At 42.7% G+C, this 17571-nt stretch overlaps 1 protein-coding gene across 6 annotated transcripts in view; it reads right to left on the bottom strand.

Moving 5' to 3' along the window:
* Positions 1 to 17571, bottom strand: part of PKHD1 (PKHD1 ciliary IPT domain containing fibrocystin/polyductin) — a 363852-nt gene that overhangs the window by 130966 nt on the left and 215315 nt on the right. For all 6 annotated transcript variants that reach the window (XR_006289317.1, XM_043542122.1, XM_037893881.2 and 3 more), the window contains exons 49-51: positions 16900 to 17095; positions 4587 to 4652; positions 3426 to 3554 (exon numbers count right to left, since the gene is read on the bottom strand). Coding sequence is in view for 5 of the 6 variants with exons in the window: in XM_043542122.1 (XP_043398057.1) it covers positions 3426 to 3554; positions 4587 to 4652; positions 16900 to 17095 (391 nt within the window). In the remaining variant the exon portion in view is untranslated. The remainder of the gene's footprint in view (positions 1 to 3425; positions 3555 to 4586; positions 4653 to 16899; positions 17096 to 17571) is intronic.

The following is a 17571-nucleotide window of genomic DNA, read 5'->3' as shown; positions in this document are numbered from 1 at the left end:
GACAGAACAAGGAGAACAAGGTCTCAAGTTGCAGTGGGGGAAGTCTAGGTTGGATATTAGGAAACACTATTTCATTAGGAGGGTGGTGAAGCACTGGAATGGGTTACCTAGGGACATGGTGGAATCTCCATCCTTAGAGGTTTTTAAGACTTAGTTTGACAAAACCCTGGCTGGGATGATTTAATTGGTGTTGGTCCTGCTTTGAGCAGGGGGTTGGACTAGATGACCTCCTGAGGTCTCTTCCAACCCTCATCTTCTATGATTCTATGAATAACACCACGACTAATGGTACCTGTGACCGATTTTTAGGACCCTGTGTGAAGTTGCATGGTTAGTCACCCTGGCAGTTGCAACTAGTGGGTCTCAACACCCACTCAGGAGGAGTGAAGATGAAGCGTTTCTAAGGCAAGAGAGGGTAAAGATGAGGCAGGTGATAAAACAGCCAGCTTGGGAGGAAGAGCAAGGTAGAGAGTTTATTCCTGTGGTTCTTATATTAAAATAAAGGAAAAGCATGGGAAACAGGGTGGAGTAGGTTTTGGGCACTAACCAAGCATGTGTGTATGTGCACCAGGCTGAATCCCAAGAAGGGATTATATCTATTTACAGCAACGTGACAGTTATTTACGACGCGTGGAATGCAGGCAAACAGAAGGAACTGCTCTCTATAAACTAACACACTGCGCTGAATTGTGCATGGCCTAACATGCAAATACTCCTCTTGTTTGTTTCTTTTTGCTTATAAAATGTTTTGCTTTGGTTTCCCCATTCGATAAGGTTTTTAAAGGGTGGAGATGGCATGTTTTGCACCACTGTGAAGCAGCATGTTCTAAAGAGTTGAACACTAGGACTCAGAACTAAGGATTCTTGAATTCTAATGCTGCTCTGGGGTCTAGGGTAGTCACTTATTTTGCTCTGCGCTTTACTTTCTCCATGTGAAGAATGGGTATAATACAGCTTTATATACCACACAACAGAGGTGTTGTGAGGATTAGTTAATATCTCTGTTCTTATCTTCAGGCCGCAAAAAAGCTTGGGACCAGCATACCTAAAAGAGCCTAATGCTGCAGGATGAAAATTGTGGTCAACAGCTCTGCCCTGAGCCACAGTGGAACTTTTTTCCATAAGGCTTAAGATCATCTGTGCAGGAGACAGAGCTTTCTTGAGGGCCAGTTCATGACTTTGGAAGGAACTCCTCCAGGAACAAAGCACCATCATAAACGTCACCGTCTTCCGCTCCAACTTCAAGGTGCACTTCTTCAGCTTGCCTTATCTAACATAAACACAGAGCAGCGGGGGAAAAAACCTACCAAAAGAAAACACTCCACTGCACATATAATGAACCGCATGTGAAAAGAAGTTAATCCTGCTACTCAATGCATAACCGGAAGGCGCTCAGATACTACGGTGATGAGGGTCATACAAGAACCTAGGTAGCATAGAATAGAAAAGACAGCACTTTTTCTGTTTGTGAATTGTAACTGAATAGGGCATGATTTTTACAAATTTGGTCACTATTTATATTTTTTACAATTTTGTGTGTCACTGCTAGAGGTTTTTTTGAAAAATTACTGCGTCTTCATCAAAATTTGAAATATTTCAGCCAGCTCTACAGTTAGTTGAAAAACTGTGGGGGGAGGGGGGGACATGGGAAAACTTTATCAATTTTTTATCTATATTTGAAATTTGAGTGGAATTCTTCAACCCGATCTCGTGAAAGAGGTAGATGAGTCAGCGTTTTGTGTACAGGCCTATCACTAGGCTACCTGGAGTCTCTCTTCTGCCCAGAATCCCTTGAGGAAGTCACTTAGCCTCCCTGTGCTTTTCTTCCACATCTGTAACACGGGGATAATAGTGCTTTTCTATTTCACCGGGATGTTGTGAGGACACAGACAGTAAAGATTTGGAGGTAATGGAGACATATAAGTATTTTAGATAAACAGAATGTTTTCCAGTCATGTTTGTGAACGTAGTGATCTGATCATTATCTGACTCATTTGGGCTCTGACCATGCAAACACCTAGGCATCTGTACGCATTGTAGCCAATGTGGGTCCAGAGAGAAGCAAACTTATGTAGATGCTTATGTGTTAGCCAGAACAGAGTCCTAATTATCTGTGTCAGAAGTCTGGCCGGGGGTTCTGGGAGCAGCTGTGTCTTTCCCCCATCTAATATACAACTCACACTACTAATTCTCTCTTCAACTAAAGCTGATTTTTACTACATCCATAATGTGTTATTTAATTATTTCTCATTTACATGTGGGGCCAATGAAACACTTCCGGGATGCAATAAAATAAAATGCAAAAGTAATAATCTCAGCTTGCCCTAGAGGTAAAAAATGACAGCAGAAAGACCTTCCAGCCCCCACAAGAAAAACAGATGACAAAACCCAGGTCCTCAGAGTAGGTCTGAGACAGGCCTTCCAGAAGGATCAGCAAACTCAGGCTCTGTCAGACCAAGTTGGGGGGGGAAATTCAGAGTTCAGGACACTTCATTGAGAGTGCCCTGCATCCACCACCCAGATATACAAGTCTAAGGACTGCCAGCGTTATAATTAGTACAATATATTATTTGTATTGCTGTAGTGCCTCGAAGCCCCAGCCGTGATCAGGGCCCTGTTGTCCCAGGCACTGGACATGCATGCATATAACACAGCGTCCCTGCCACAAAGGACTTACAATCTAAAAAGAGAAGACAGGCAAAGGCTGAGAGAAAAGAAGCTTAATTATCGCCAACATTTAGAAGTGGAGCTGGAGCACCCACACTTGCACAACCTGACATATGAAGTCTTAGCAGAAGCAGGATTTGTACCCAATTCTCCTGAGACACAGAATAAATGCCTTATCTAGATAACCATATGATATCAGCACTCCAGCCAATCTCCACTATTGGGGTAAAGTCCAAAGACAAGGATGGCCTCCTGAGGTCCCTGATATTCTATGATTCTATGACTCAATGATACTTAGAAACCTAATCCATAAACAGATTTAGAGATCTAAATGAACAGTTGGACAGGCAACCAGAAAGCAAAATGGAAGCCAGTACAGTCTTGGGAGCTCGGCTGAAATAGCTCCCTGTGTGAAACACTGCTAGGTAAGTGGAAAGAGACATTCTGCATTAGCTGTGATATGGTACACCTGAGTTTACTTAAGAAAAAAAAAAAAACCACCACACAACCGTGTGTATATTTGTGCAGTAGATGAGGGTGTGTGAGAGAGAAATATAGAGAAGTCTGCTTCTGGGGCAATGTTTGTTCTAACATGTACGCATTCATGCTGCAGTCTAAGGTCATATGTTTGTGTCCTGTATACACTGGAATTTACGGTTGTGTTAATTAGCACGTGTTAAAACTGGACTAACATTTCCAGTGTAGACATACCCTTGGTATTACTGGGAGAAACTCAGAACTGTACTTCCCTTACTTACTAGGCAAGATGACGACATCCTCACCAGGGGCTGGAATGCTGTGGTTGTATCCACCCCAGCCTTGTTTCACTCCACTCCATGATTCAGGGAATGACCATTTCAAAATTACATCAGAAGGAGAGACTGGAGCTAGAACACAGGATGGACAAAGAAAGATGTATTTGGAATTGTCATTTGCCCCACAAAACCAAAACTTGCCCAATGAGCAAAACCCTACCCACAAGTATCTGCTCTCATTTTGTGCCTTCCTACCCAAAAGCCAGGAAGCTAAATGGATTTTGTAATATGTCCTAAAGTTCAAAGGATCTAGGCTACGTGAAAATCAACTAAGCTCTTTGGAAGCAAGGACTTTTTTACTGTATATCTGTGCAGCATGTACATAACAAAGGTCTGGGGTGAAATCCTTGCTCCAGGGAAATGGTAAAATCCCGGTTGACTTCACTGGGGGCCTAGATTTCACCCTTGATCCAGACTGAGGCTTCTAGGCATTTCTGCAATACAAATAAATAACAATTATAATAATCTTGTGAGGTAGGTAAGTTTTATGAACCCTGTTCCATAGTATAATGAAGGCCAATGAAGTTGAGCCCAACTTAGATTGTGAGCTCTCTGGGGCAGGCTCTGTCTTTCTGTTATTTGTATGTACAATGCCTAACACAATGGGGCCCTGATCCCTAGCTGAGGCCTCTAAGCTCTACTGCAACAGAAATAAATACCAGTAACAATAGTGGACTACATAGCAAATCTGTGGCAAATCCCAGATTAGAACTCTGTAGGTGTTCCTTGTTTCCAGCCCTATCCTTTGGTCTATTATGCTGTCTGGCTCAATGTGTAAGTGTATAATAATGTCATGCTATTATCCTAAGATCACTGTGTAGCACTAAAATATATTGTAGTCTTACATTCTCCATGACCTTTATGATCTGATATGGTATTTCTTAACAAAAGTTTATAGTCTTTTATAATGTGGAATCACACATTCATCACATGCAATGGTAGATGTGGCTCAATAAAATGCTTAAATGAATGCCAAGAGCCCCTTTTGGGCTGACAGATGTACAAAAAATAGAGGTGATGTACAGCGACATTTTCCTGCACACCTAGTAAAAGGAATTGCTGTGGCTGTTAGACCAAACCAGTCAGCCTGAGACCACCACATACCTGGTGTAGGTAGAGTGACTCTTTCTTTCTCTTTGAATGTTACTTGGACTAGGTCTTCACCTGTAACTGAAAAGAGAGGGTGCATGGCTTGTAGACAAACCCCATCAGCAACTCAATGGAAACTAACAAAAGTAATTAGACAGTAATCTCTGATACAAAGTTTTCTGATCATTCACATTTCTAACAACAAAAGGTTTCCCAAGTACCTAGCCTTGCTGATCCTTTTTCAACCATTTTTCTTACAGTGTTTTTATAAATAAATGAATACATTTTTGTTTGTAGGCACTGAAGGGCTCCTGGCACCTTATCAAAAAAAGCTAAGAGCAGATATACAATAAACAAAAGCTACAGTTGGCATGCCAACTTCATTTATCCCATTGTAAAACTAGAGTAGCTCTATTGACTGCAATCGCTTTACACTGGTGAGTTACTTTGGATTTACAGTGGGGTAACTGAGATCAGAAAGGGAACTGTAGCTTTTGTTCATTGTATGTATGTATGTTCTTGGAATCTAAGTCAAGACTGGATGCCTTTCTAAAAGAAATGCACTAGTTCAACCAAGATTTATGGTTAGAGTCAGGAATTCTATGGCCCGTGGTATGTAGGCGGTCAGACTAGATTATAATAATTGTAACCCCCTCTGCTAGGTTTTGCCAACAGCAACAAGGGCTCAGTTCATCTATTAAAATTAATACCCCACTAGCTTGAGCTCCTAGCCAGCATTTCTGGGATCACTAAATACCTTTATTGGGAGCCCTTAATAGGCAATACTTCCTACTCGCAAGCACTGAGTCTGTGTATGAGAAAAGGAACACTTTATTGGGGGAAAGGGAACACAGCATCATCTTGGGGAAAACAGCAACAGTGTATTTAAATGCATGACAAGTAAAACACTCCCCCATGGTTGTTGTTGGCATCCTTTCGTCTGTGAGAGATGGTGGGAATCGCAGCCTATGATGTAGATGGTTTGCAATGTCTCATGTGACTGAATAGGCCAATCCGAGATTTGCATGATCTTTGGCAGTTATTGCAAATGTCTGTATCTTGCTTACTTCCTGCGGGCTCTTTTCTCCTCAAGCTGTAGGAGCCAGCTCCTGTCACTGACTTTGATACCCTCATGGAGACGATGGCACCACTTGTTACGGTCACTTGCCCAGATTTCCCATTGGTCAGGATCAATTGCAAATTCCTTCAGATCTCACTTGCATGTGTCTTCATATTTAACCTGTTGTTCTTGTTCACTCTGATAGCTCTCTGTATAGCATGTCCTTGGGTATGCGTCCATCTTCCAACCTACTCATATGGCCCAGCCAGCGCAGTTGACTTTGCTTGAGCAGGATTGTCACAGTTGGTAAATTTGCCCTTTGAAGAACCTCTGTGTTGGTGACTTTATCTTGCCATTTGGTGTTGAGTATGCAGTGTAAACAACATAGGTGGAAACTGTTCAACATTTTCTCCCGATGAGCATAAGTTGTCCATGTTTCCCCACCATATATGAGAGTGATGAGGACATAAGCTTGGTACACTAGTATTTTGGTCTTGATGGTAAGCTTTGAGTTCTTCCATGCTCTTTTAGTTAGTCTGCTAAAGGTGGTGGCAGCCTTTCCAATGTGAACATTTAGTTCTTTATCCAGTGAGAGGTTGGTGGTCACTGTAGAACCTAAATTACTGAACTTTTGGACTACTTCTAGCTGGTTTGCATTTAAGTTAATTGAAGGATCTTGCAGAACCCCCTGTCCTAATACAACCATTTTCTTGATGCTGATGGTGAGAGCAAATGCCTGATAGGTACTTGAAAGCAGTCCATGAGTTCTTGTATTAGATCTTCACTGTTGGCTATGAGGGCATCATCATCAGTGAATAGAAATTCCCTAATTATCAACTTTTTGACTTTGGTCTTTGACTTAAGTCGGGACAGGTTGAAGAGTTTCCCATCTGATCTTGTGTGGAGATACACTCCATCTTTCATAAAAAGAAAAGGAGTACTTGTGGCACCTTAGAGACTAACCAATTTATTTGAGCATAAGCTTTCGTGAGCTACAGCTCACTTCATCGGATGCATACTGTGGAAAGTGTAGAAGATCTTTTTATATACACACAAAGCATGAAAAAATACCTCCTCCCACCCCACTCTCCTGCTGGTAATGGCTTATCTAAAGTGATCACTCTCCTTACAATGTGTATGATAATCAAGGTGGGCCATTTCCAGCACAAATCCAGGTTTTCTCACCCCCCCCCCCACACAAACCCACTCTTCTGCTGGTAATAGCTTATCTAAAGTGACCACAATGTGTCACTTTAGATAAGTGACACATTGTGGTCACTTTAGATAAGTGAATGCTTTGGTTAGGTCCACAAAGGTGATGTACAATGGTCAGTTTTTCTCTTTGCAGTTTTCTTGGAGTTGATGCAGAGAAAATATCATGTCTATCGTTGATCTTCCAGCCCTGAATTCGCACTGTGATTTAGGGTAGACATGATTCACCAGCTGTTGTAGGCGCACTAAGATGACTTTTGCGAAAGCTCTTCCTGCTATTGCAAGATACCCCTGTAGTTGTTGCAGTCACACTTTTTGCCTTTATTTTCTATACAAAGTGATGATGTTTGTGTCGCACATCTCTTGTGGTACCTCACCCTCTTTCCAGCATTTAAGCAGCAGCTGATGGAGATGTAGTAATAGGCTGTCTTTCCCGTACTTGAGGATTTCTGCTGGGATGCCATCTTTTTCAGGAGCCTTGCCACTTGGCAGCTAATCAATGGTCTTGCTTAGCTCTTCTACAGTGGGCTCCAGATCTAGCTGTGGCATGACCTGTAGAGTTGGTATTTGGTCCACTGGTTCACTGGTGATGTTTCTTTCTTGTGCGTATAGCTCTGAATAGTGTTCAACCCAACAAGACAACTGCTTGCTTTTATCTGTAATGATTTCACCGCTGTGCGATTTGAGAGAGGCAACCTTGTTGACAGTGGGACCTAGAGCTTTCTAAATGAATTACAAGTAAAACACTGCCCATGGTAACTTTGGCAATAGTCTTAACTTGGTTCCCTAGTTCCCAGTGTGAATGTCCAGTAGGCAAACAGCCCTTTTACCACATCATTTCTCTCTTCTCCCTCCACTAAACACAACTCATGGTTAGGTGTCAATGGATAGCGTAGTCCCAGAGTCCTGAGGTGTACTTGGGCAGACCTGCCTCCAATCCCTTGCAAAATCCTATCTGGTCCTGTCCTGAGGCTCCACTACTTAACCCAGCTACAGTGATTTCAGCTTTATTTGGTGGCTGGGTAGAAACAACCATACCAGAATTTACTCACCTCTGCTGCTATCCCCAGTGGCTTCAACAAAGAGCCCTCTTTGCATTGCATCCCCTCAAGAAGCTACCTTGTGGGTTTCATCAAAGAACTGTCCCCACAGTATAGGCTCCTCAATGAAGGGGAATCAGTAGTAATGTAGGACCCTTGAGAAGACCCTTACTAAAGATGTGAGTCCTTTCCTCAGTTCCAATTCTGAACCAATTCTGAGTGTGTATACAGTTATGGTGACTCCCAAGTGTCACTGGAGGAATTTTGGGTAATGAACTTATGCAGATGAAGCTCTCACTGTAGCCACAGTTCCCACTATTCACCAACAGAGGGGGGGCAGAGAGCTTCTTCTCCTCTGGAACTTCTGTCCATCTTGAGTTCTGAATAAATAATGTATGCAGATGAGGTAGCTCTGTGGCCATTCTTCCCCCATTCACCAGATAGGAGCAGAGAGCTCCTTACCTTCTAGAGCTTCAGGCCACAGGACTGATCATAAACCTACCTCCTGACCTTAAAATTGGTGAATCTAGAACAGGGGGAAGGTTCCAAGGCTACATGACTATGCTCATAGCTCTACAGAGGCAATGTTACGAAGGAGAAGTCTTACTAGCTAGCCATTCAAGAACACTCTTATCTTCTCCACAACATGCACCTTAACCTGCTAGTGGGAGTGCATATCACCTCGTACTTTACTTATATTTAGACAAACCTTTGTCCTTTTAAATTGTGAAAGCCACTCCTCCTTACCTCCCTTCCCATCTCCCAGTGCAACCAAGCTAATTTAGAATGTCTGAGGTCCATTAATTTTAAGTGTCAATAAATTAGTGGGAATAATCAAAATACTTGATTCTTTCTGATAATTACTATCTGATGTCAGTTTAAAACACTAGACTGCGTTAGTAGCATATGCTCCTATGCAGAATGAGGCTTCCATAATTAAACATAATGGGATTCCATGTGGGTTTTCCCATGCCTGATTAATTTGTAATCAGGTGCCACAACCCTGCTCTTCAGCGACACCTTGTTTCCCAACAGTTAATTACAGTCTGGTGCCTTATTTACAAAAGCCACTCTGAAGTGCAAAGTCACCATAGGGGGACTCCACTTAATAGTGCCATGGAGTTGGGTCTGCCACACTGCTTCTGTCTCTTGTTGAGATGGGTGTAGTGGTTAGGGTGCTAGCCTGGAGCTCTGGAGCACTGAGTCCAATTTCTTGCCCTGCTGCAAACTTCCTGTGTGAACTTGGTGTCTGTATGCCTCAACTCCCCATCTGTGAAATGGGGACCAGGGCACTTCCCTAACTGCCAGGAATGTTGTGAGGATAAATGGATTAAAGATTGTGAGACATTATGGTGCGGGGGCAACATGAGTACCATGGAGAGATTAATGCTTTTCTTGTGGTACTGTTTCACCTCAGCTTTAGTGGTGAGAAACAAAGAAAACCTTAACAGTAGAATTAGTGCCAGAAAGATAAAGCTGGCAGTGAAAAGCCTGAACAAAAATATGTTCTTTTCATAAATTTCTGAATGATGCTAGACTGAGGCTTAGTTCTAATTCTGTCAGGAATGAACTCAACAGGTAAAAGGGAGGCAAAGGGTAATTTGGGTATAAGCGATGACACAATCTATCATAATAGGAGAGAGCTGAGAAGTAGGACTACCTGAAGTAACTTATTGTTTAGAATAAGTGAGAATGGTTTAGACCATCTGCTGTAGGCCACTCTATTCACTATTCATTTTCCTCTCACTTATGTCATGGCAAATCAGAAATAATCCTGTGAAATCAATGGAGTTACACCAGAGTATAAACAGTTGCAAGGGACAGGAGAATCCTACAACCGTGCTTTTGTAACAAGGTATGAGACATGCTCATCTGACTTGGCTACACACACACAGCTTTTTTCGCAGTATAACCCGGTTTGTCTGATTACTTCTGTTTGGAAAAATGCATTCAGGGAAAATCTGGCCAGCTATGCCCATACTGCCTCAGCAGGAAATAGAATATCCAGCAGACATTCAGAATGGCACCAGCAACACATGAAACAGAGAACGCTGGGATTTCCCACCACACAGAGAGCTCAGCACAAGGAGGACTGTTTGTTGTGGTTACACAGAGCTGATGAAGGGGTCCTGTTTATACAGCAGGTAACACTACTGCAGCCTGGTTACATGAAGACAACCATATTAGGCCAAGCCAATGACAAAAGCAACTCCTGGTTAGCTGCCATGGTAACCACTCAAGTGGGGTGTTAATCGTAACTATGTTCAGAGATAACCACATCACTAACTTATCAGCTTGGTTAAAAACTGCAGGGTTTGATTCTCTACTGTTTGGCACTTAATGTAATTATTTATGCTAGTGCAAGGCAAAGTAGGTGTAAAGCACAACCATGCTGATTGGGAAGCATTTTATACCCACTTCATTCAGGTGTAAATGCCTACACAAGGTCCGATTCAAGCCCAGAGAGTGGACAAGAACATAATTACCTAGTTCTCTGGGTGGTTTTGTTTATATATTGAGTATATGATCATCATTTAAGCAAGGAACAGGAAGAAATACAGGCAACACACATAAAGGATGTCATTAGTAAACACTGGATTAAGGGGCCTCTTTGCAACATGCAGTTATAAGGCTCCAGGTCCTAGTTGTATAAAAACTTTATCAGGCCCACCAACTTTCTGTCCGATTACAGCCCTTCCTGGATGCTTGGGCTGTGAATCGTACATAAAGGCCTTCGTGAATTGAAACTTCCTGGCATCTTCCTTCCCCTGGTTTAGGTCTCTGAGTTGATGTGAAGGAGGAGCAAAACAGTCTTTCATCAGCTATGTAGTGACAGAAAACTTGCCTGTGGTTATTAGAAAGCGCTGAAACTAGGATAAATGCTCCAATGCTCTGAGTTACAAATAACAAACACCACCATGCCATTCAACATCAATAGAGCCAACACAGATCATGGGAAACATCAAAACTTTTAGAAATAACACTCGACTACAAGGCATCTGCAGCACTACACATGAGACAGATCTTCCAAGGCTGGGGACATGGAGATAGAATATTTGGTTAATTAGTAGAAGGTGCCGTATACTAGGGTGCTCAGAACTGTATCATCATATGGATTTGGATACCATGCTGATCGGCAGCAATATAAAACCTTAAGATGTGGCAAACCAAGACTGACTTCCTCTCTTAATGGATTAATAATGGCTGCAGCAAAGACTGAGGCAGCATGAGCTTCCTCAATCTGCCATACTAATGGGCAACAATCCAGAATTACAAGGACTATCTCCAAGAGTGAAAGAGCGCAGTTTAGTCTTCATTTTCTGATCACCACAATCCACTCACTCTTTGGCCTCTCCACTGAGGCTGCCAACGAGGATGACAATTGGTGTTGTGTGTGAGGGTGTTTTTCCATGGGTCGGTGATTGGGGCACCTGTCCGCTAGGAACTGAAATGAGAACACTCAACTCATTTCATAGAAGTAAGGGTAAGATTTTGTCATGGTTATTTTTAGTAAAAGTCACGGACGGTCGTGGGCAATAAACGAAAATTCACGGGCGCTGTGACCTGTTCATGACTTTTATTAGCAATGACGGCGGAGAGAGGGCTGGAGAGGGTAGGGGGGAATGACAGCTGGGCCCCATGGTGGGGGACTGACAGCCACAGCCCCACTTCTATGGAGGAGGCGGGACAGCTCTGGCTTCAGCCTCGGCCGAAACCATGGGGCAGGGGCACACAGCAGCAGCTCTGGCTTAGGCCCCAGCCAAAGAGGTTGGGGGGTCACACACAGCCCCGGCTCCGGCTGAAGCTGCGGGTCAGGGATGCACAGCCACCCCCACCGCCAATAGCTGACGCGGAAGTCACAGAGGTCCAGTAAAGTCACGGAATTCGTGACTTCCGTGACTAAATCATATCCTCATATATAAGCCACTGAAAAGCCTTCATATAGTACTGTGATCTTTGGAAACTACTTACCCGATCGGAATTCAAACTAGCTGGAAGTTAAAGGCTTATTATTGCGTTACCAACCTCCTGAGCCATCCAGCTTCCCACTTCAAATCTTTCATCCAAAATGCCCCTTGAAACTTGGGCAATGAATATGAATGAAACATCTTTGTTTTGCTTATACAGTAATTTTCAACATAAAGAACAACTCTTTAGAGGCCTGCTCTTCTCCTGCTGAGATCAATGAAAATCTCCCTTTGACTACAATGGAGTTTGGATCAGGCTTTAGGTATTTACAAGAAAGAACGATCAAAATAATGAAATTCAAGTTTCTTAAGCTAATTAAACAGCAAACCTGGTTTGATGTAGCACCAACACAATGCTAAGCCTTGATCCTGTGTAACTTTACATGTGAGTAGTCCCATTGACTTCAAGGAGACAAGGCCCATATTTTAAGTTCATTGGAAAATGGGTTGGGAGTAAATGAAAAAGTTCAGTAACTATATTAATAAAGTTTCAATCATGTTTTTGACAAATATTTCAACTAAAAATGTTTCAACTAATAAGCTTACTTGTCTTCATTTTCAAGGCCCTTCATGGCCTATCCCCACCCTACCTATCATCTCTTATTCACTACTGAGATTACAACCTCTTATTCACAACCTCCACCTTCACTCCCCACTAATTAAATTTTCAAACAAGCACCTTCATTCTTTCTCCCATGCTGCCCTTATGTCTGGGAGTTGCTCCCATAAAGATCTGCTAAGCCACCTCATTATCCACCTTCAAATCTCTCCTCTAAACTTTCTTTTGCAACAACACCTGCAAAAAACCTAACAGCCACAGTCCGTTTGAGACCACTTTTTATCATGTTGGCCAATACTGCCCCATTGCTTCCTGGTACTTCCCCGACCCCACTTGTCTATTTATCCATCTGGTATGTCTTGATTTATACCTAGATTGTAAGCTCTTTGGGGCAGGGGCCATCTTTCAGTTGTACATAGGTGTACAGTGCCTACCATAATGGGATCCTGGTTCAAAACTCGTCTCCCAGATATTACCACAATGCAAATATAATTAATGATAATAATGAAAAGGTCATAAAAATGGAAAAACAAATGAAAAATGGTTCCACCTTGAACTCTTCGAAATGAAAACAACTTTGTAATTTCAAAAGGTTCCACAACACTAGGAATTTAAAATACATGCCACTGGTTATTTATATGGTGGTACTGCCCGGAGGCCCAAGACAAGGATCAGGGCCCAGTCCTGGTAGGTGCTGTACACATACATAACGAAAAGACAATCCCTGTCTCAAAGAACTGACAGTGCAAAAAAAGTCATAACTGTAGTTTGCACAGAATACCTCAGACTTAAAGATGCCATTGTCTGCGTTTGCCCCAGTATGACATTTACCTCTCCACACTGTGACATGAGCTCACCATGCCACAACGTGGTGATGTTACGTCAAAACACAGTCATGACATGAGCCTGTGTCACAGTAGGTTAGCATTTCATAGGGCCAGACAGTGACTTCAGGACCCACAAGTGCTTCGAGAGCATTTCTTTTGGGACACAAGACGTCCTGGAGGAAAATAGCACGTTCCCACGTACACAAGGATACATAGCAACCCTAACGGCATAGTTACAGAGGTATGAATGAGAGTAGCCCCCAAATTCCTTCAGCACAGGAGGCTACAACCCTCTTCCCCCAGCTCCCAGCAGCCAAGGGGAATAATCTGCCTGTGAGCACCTTGTATTTTGAACTTCTGAACAGATCCTTTTTCAAAGGGCTGCATGGGAGTTAGTTAACAGGATTAACGTGCAAAGGTAGCAGTCAGCACCTTGGTTAACAGGATCATTGCATGTGTCCTCCATGCATTTGAAACATTGGATCCTGTGGGTTCTACTTATCGCCCATTATAATTATAATCCCTCCACATTAGGAGTCTTCTGCATTGTTTGTGCCACGCTCTAATTTCCAAACAAGGAAAGCACCGGGGCAGCTTAATCACCTTGTTCCCAACCTTATATTTTCTCATCCTTTGTGTCAGAGAGTTTCATTCCCCGAAGACGAGAGCTTGCAGGATGCTGGTCAAATTCCGTGACCGATCAGACAAGGGGGGCGTAGAGAGCATCTGAGCTGAACATGAACAGTCCCCAGTGCTGGCTGAGGCAGATTCATTCAGCTGTTTGGCTTTTTTGAATAACAATATCTTCCCAGTTGTTGGGTCTTTTTTAAATTTCCATTGGGGCTGAGCAAAGGGCTGTGTGAATTTAGGAGCCTGCCTCTGAATGAGCTGGCATCTGATCCGTATTTACTGACGTTAATTTTGAATTTAATGCACCCCTGCCACTACCCAACAGTTTGCCCTAAAAAGCCTTTTAACTGGCACAAAGGGAGAGGGTCAAAAGTAAGTTGACCCCTGACAGAATGTACAATTATTAGAGAGAGGCGATACATGAGCAGCTGCTGGAACCCCACCGGTACAGCAAAGTGCTTCCAAAAGTCAGAATATGAATAATACACTCAAGGTCTTCCCCCAGCAGTATGAGGGCCTGCTACTTTCTCCAGGAAGAATTATAGCCCTCCCTAGCAGCTGCAATAATTGTGTTCCTATTATCCTAGGGACCTCCCCCTGACCACCCCCTACAAGTGTCCATTGTCGAGACGGAGTCAAGTGATTATATGCTCTGGCTGATGCTGTTTGGGCCCAGCTGCCTAACTGCTGACACACGAGCACCAAGAGCGCGGACTCGCGTCTGCAAGACGGGACTCTAACATACCAGACCTTTTACATAAGTCAAGCAGGAACAAATGATGCTTTATCAGCCCTGCTGACGGGGCAGCCCCCTCTTCCTTTGAAGTGGCGGCTGCTTATAGGCCCTTACAGCTTTTCCTCCTTAGCACAAGCAAACATCCTCCTTTTGATATGCTACATGCTCATTATCTCTGCCCCATTTAATGATTTTTGATTGAAGGGTGGCAGCTCAGTTGCCAAGAGAATAGTTAAAGAGGCTCCACACAGTCAGGCCTACAAGAAAGGCTTTCCTTGTGCAGCAGCCTAAATTTGGAATTTCTTAACAGTGTGTTCTTGTTCTTAGCGGCAGATAAGGACTGAGCGTGAAATTCTTAATTAAGCAGTAAATAGAGAGTAGGGTGTCAGCAGATGCAGCCAGTAGCCATGGAGACCAAGTCACATGAACAAGAGAACTGAGACTAAACATAGGCCTCAGGCTTGGACGTGAGTGACAGCTGAAGAATCCTACAAAACGTGTAAACTGGATTAATTAGTTGACTAATTATTTCATATAGTTAAATGTAACAAAAATAAAAACAGCTCCCAATGTTAAACAGCAGAGCGTTCCGAGGGCTAAAACCAAAAGCGCCATTCTCTCTGTTTCAATTTACAGATTCGTCTGTTTTAAGGCTGGAAGGGACCACTGTGGCCATCTTGTAGATTGTATTAGTGGTCTCCCAGTTATAATGTAAGTAAAGTACTAGTTGCAGTCTAGTCAAATGTTCTCAGCATGGATTATAAATGTGAGATGGAGATGTTTTAATTCATTTGAATGCCAAATATGTGATTCTTTCCCCCCGTATTAAAAAACCAATGTACTAAATGCAACACAATCAGAATGCAAACAAGACGAAAGGAGGAATAGAAATGTAGCCATTCTGTTTGAGACTGCTGCGTGCTAAATGGTACATCATAGTTCACTACCGCTGACAACATTAGTCAGATCGATTTCTTTAATGTCAATAATGTGCCAAGAAATACACCACAGGTTTCCAGCTTTCCCAGGCTTCCTATTTCAAGGAAAATATTATGCAGGGTATCCAAAGTGCCCAACTGTTGACATATTTGTACTGGAAATAATAGGTCTTCAGTGGGGAATTATCTTCAGATTTGCATGTAGCTGTATGTGTCTTTTCCCCCTCCTTACTGTTAGTAAATTGCAAAGAAATCAAGATTTTTTGCTCTGTGATAGATGTGTAGCACAACCTTGGGTGAGTCACTTAACTTCTCTAGGTTTTACTGCAATCAAATCAGTGCAAATCAGAAGTAACTCAATAAAGCCAATGAAGTTGTACGAGTGTCAAAATGGTCTAGCTAAGTCAGATTCAGGCCCTCTGTGTTTTAGCTTCACTAAGGGTATGTCTACACTACCGTGAAGTACCTATCCGGGGGGTCAAGTGGGCTTCTATTGCCTGAGTTGAAGCCTGAACCACTGTGTTCTCTCTGCTGTTTTTAACCATATAGACTGGACGAACGGGAGTGCAAGTACATACATCTATGGGAGCTCCAAGTTACACCCCTGGTTGCAGTATAGATATAGCATATGTGTGAAATGACAATGACAATAGCTGCCTCCCAAGGGCACTGTGAGGTCTAGTGACTTCCGGTACTGCCATTATTAATCATGGTCCTAATCATTACTTCTCCTTTCACAACCAGAATTTAGCACCAGAGTGACCGATTTGCTGGAGAAAAGGATAAAGGGGTGAAAGTCCCAGGTTTTGAAGAGGTTGTCAGTTCCAAATTGCAATAAAGAACAGTCAATAAATCACAATAAAGAACAGTCAATAGCCACAACATTTAGAAATTATCTCTAAAAACTCAACGTTTTCAACCTATGGGCCTACAAAGCCACTGAGAGTTCACGATGTAAGGACCCACTCTTCATATTAGTGATCCTTAGTAAAAAAAATAATAATAATAATATTCCCATGACTTTCAGTGGGTGCAGGATTGGACTCACAGCAAATATCTCCTAAGACATTTAAGGTGGGGGATTCAAGGGATTGATAATGGACTCCAAAGCCTTTTTACCTCCAAAGCATCAGTTGCCAAGGCTCATAGTTATCCATAAAGGAAGGTACAGTAAGAGATTAAGGCCCTGGCCCTGAAAAGGCTTGGGCATGTGCATAACTTATTATTTGAGTAGTCCTACTGACTTAAAGCTATGTCCATGCCTAAGACCTTGCAGATCAGAGCCTTTAATTGCAGATTGGCCGCTCCAGCACTGCTCATTTGCACAATGTTACATATATTACTTGCATTGCACTTACCTAAATAGGTTAGTTTCCCCAACTTGCTGTTGAAAAACCAGTCACAGCCCTTGTTATGACTGTATGAAGGAAGTGACTGGAGTGGCTGACCAGGCCTTGTCCCACAGAGCAGAATGACCTCAGCATAGGATGGGAGGTTCTCATGTTCCACCAGTAAGTAATTCCCAGCAATGAAGTTATCAAATGTAGCCGAGTACTAGATGGAGGGAAACATAATGAACATGCATTTTCTTGAAGTGTAATGCATTCTTTTGTGAATTGGCATCAGAAGCATAGAATGTTAAAGACTATGTATGAGAGGTGGGAAGTGGACGTTAAATCAATCCTCCTGACCACATTAAAACGAGGGTAGAAATTAGGGGCCATCAAGACCAAGCTTCAGTGGGTCTTAAGTGGTTCACAGGTCTTGTTCTGGCCCTCTGCACTGGGGCGAACATTCACCAATAGTGCCCAGAATGCTCTTCCAGCTCAGAGCAATTTCATAAAGTTGCCGTTGTATGTGATCTGAAGACTATCTTGTGTTCTTTTATGTGCACGCAGTACTTTTCCTCCTTTGTTTGCCCATCCAGAACAATGGGAGGGTTTCTCTTCCTTTGTTCCTTGATATAGTTTTGGTGAATGCTGTTCATCCATTACAAAAGCCATTTTATAAACAAACAAAACACACAGCAT

The sequence above is a fragment of the Chelonia mydas genome, chromosome 3 (genome assembly GCF_015237465.2).
Source record: "Chelonia mydas isolate rCheMyd1 chromosome 3, rCheMyd1.pri.v2, whole genome shotgun sequence".
Lineage (NCBI taxonomy): Eukaryota > Metazoa > Chordata > Testudines > Cheloniidae > Chelonia > Chelonia mydas.
This window is presented reverse-complemented; position numbering and strand designations above follow the sequence as displayed.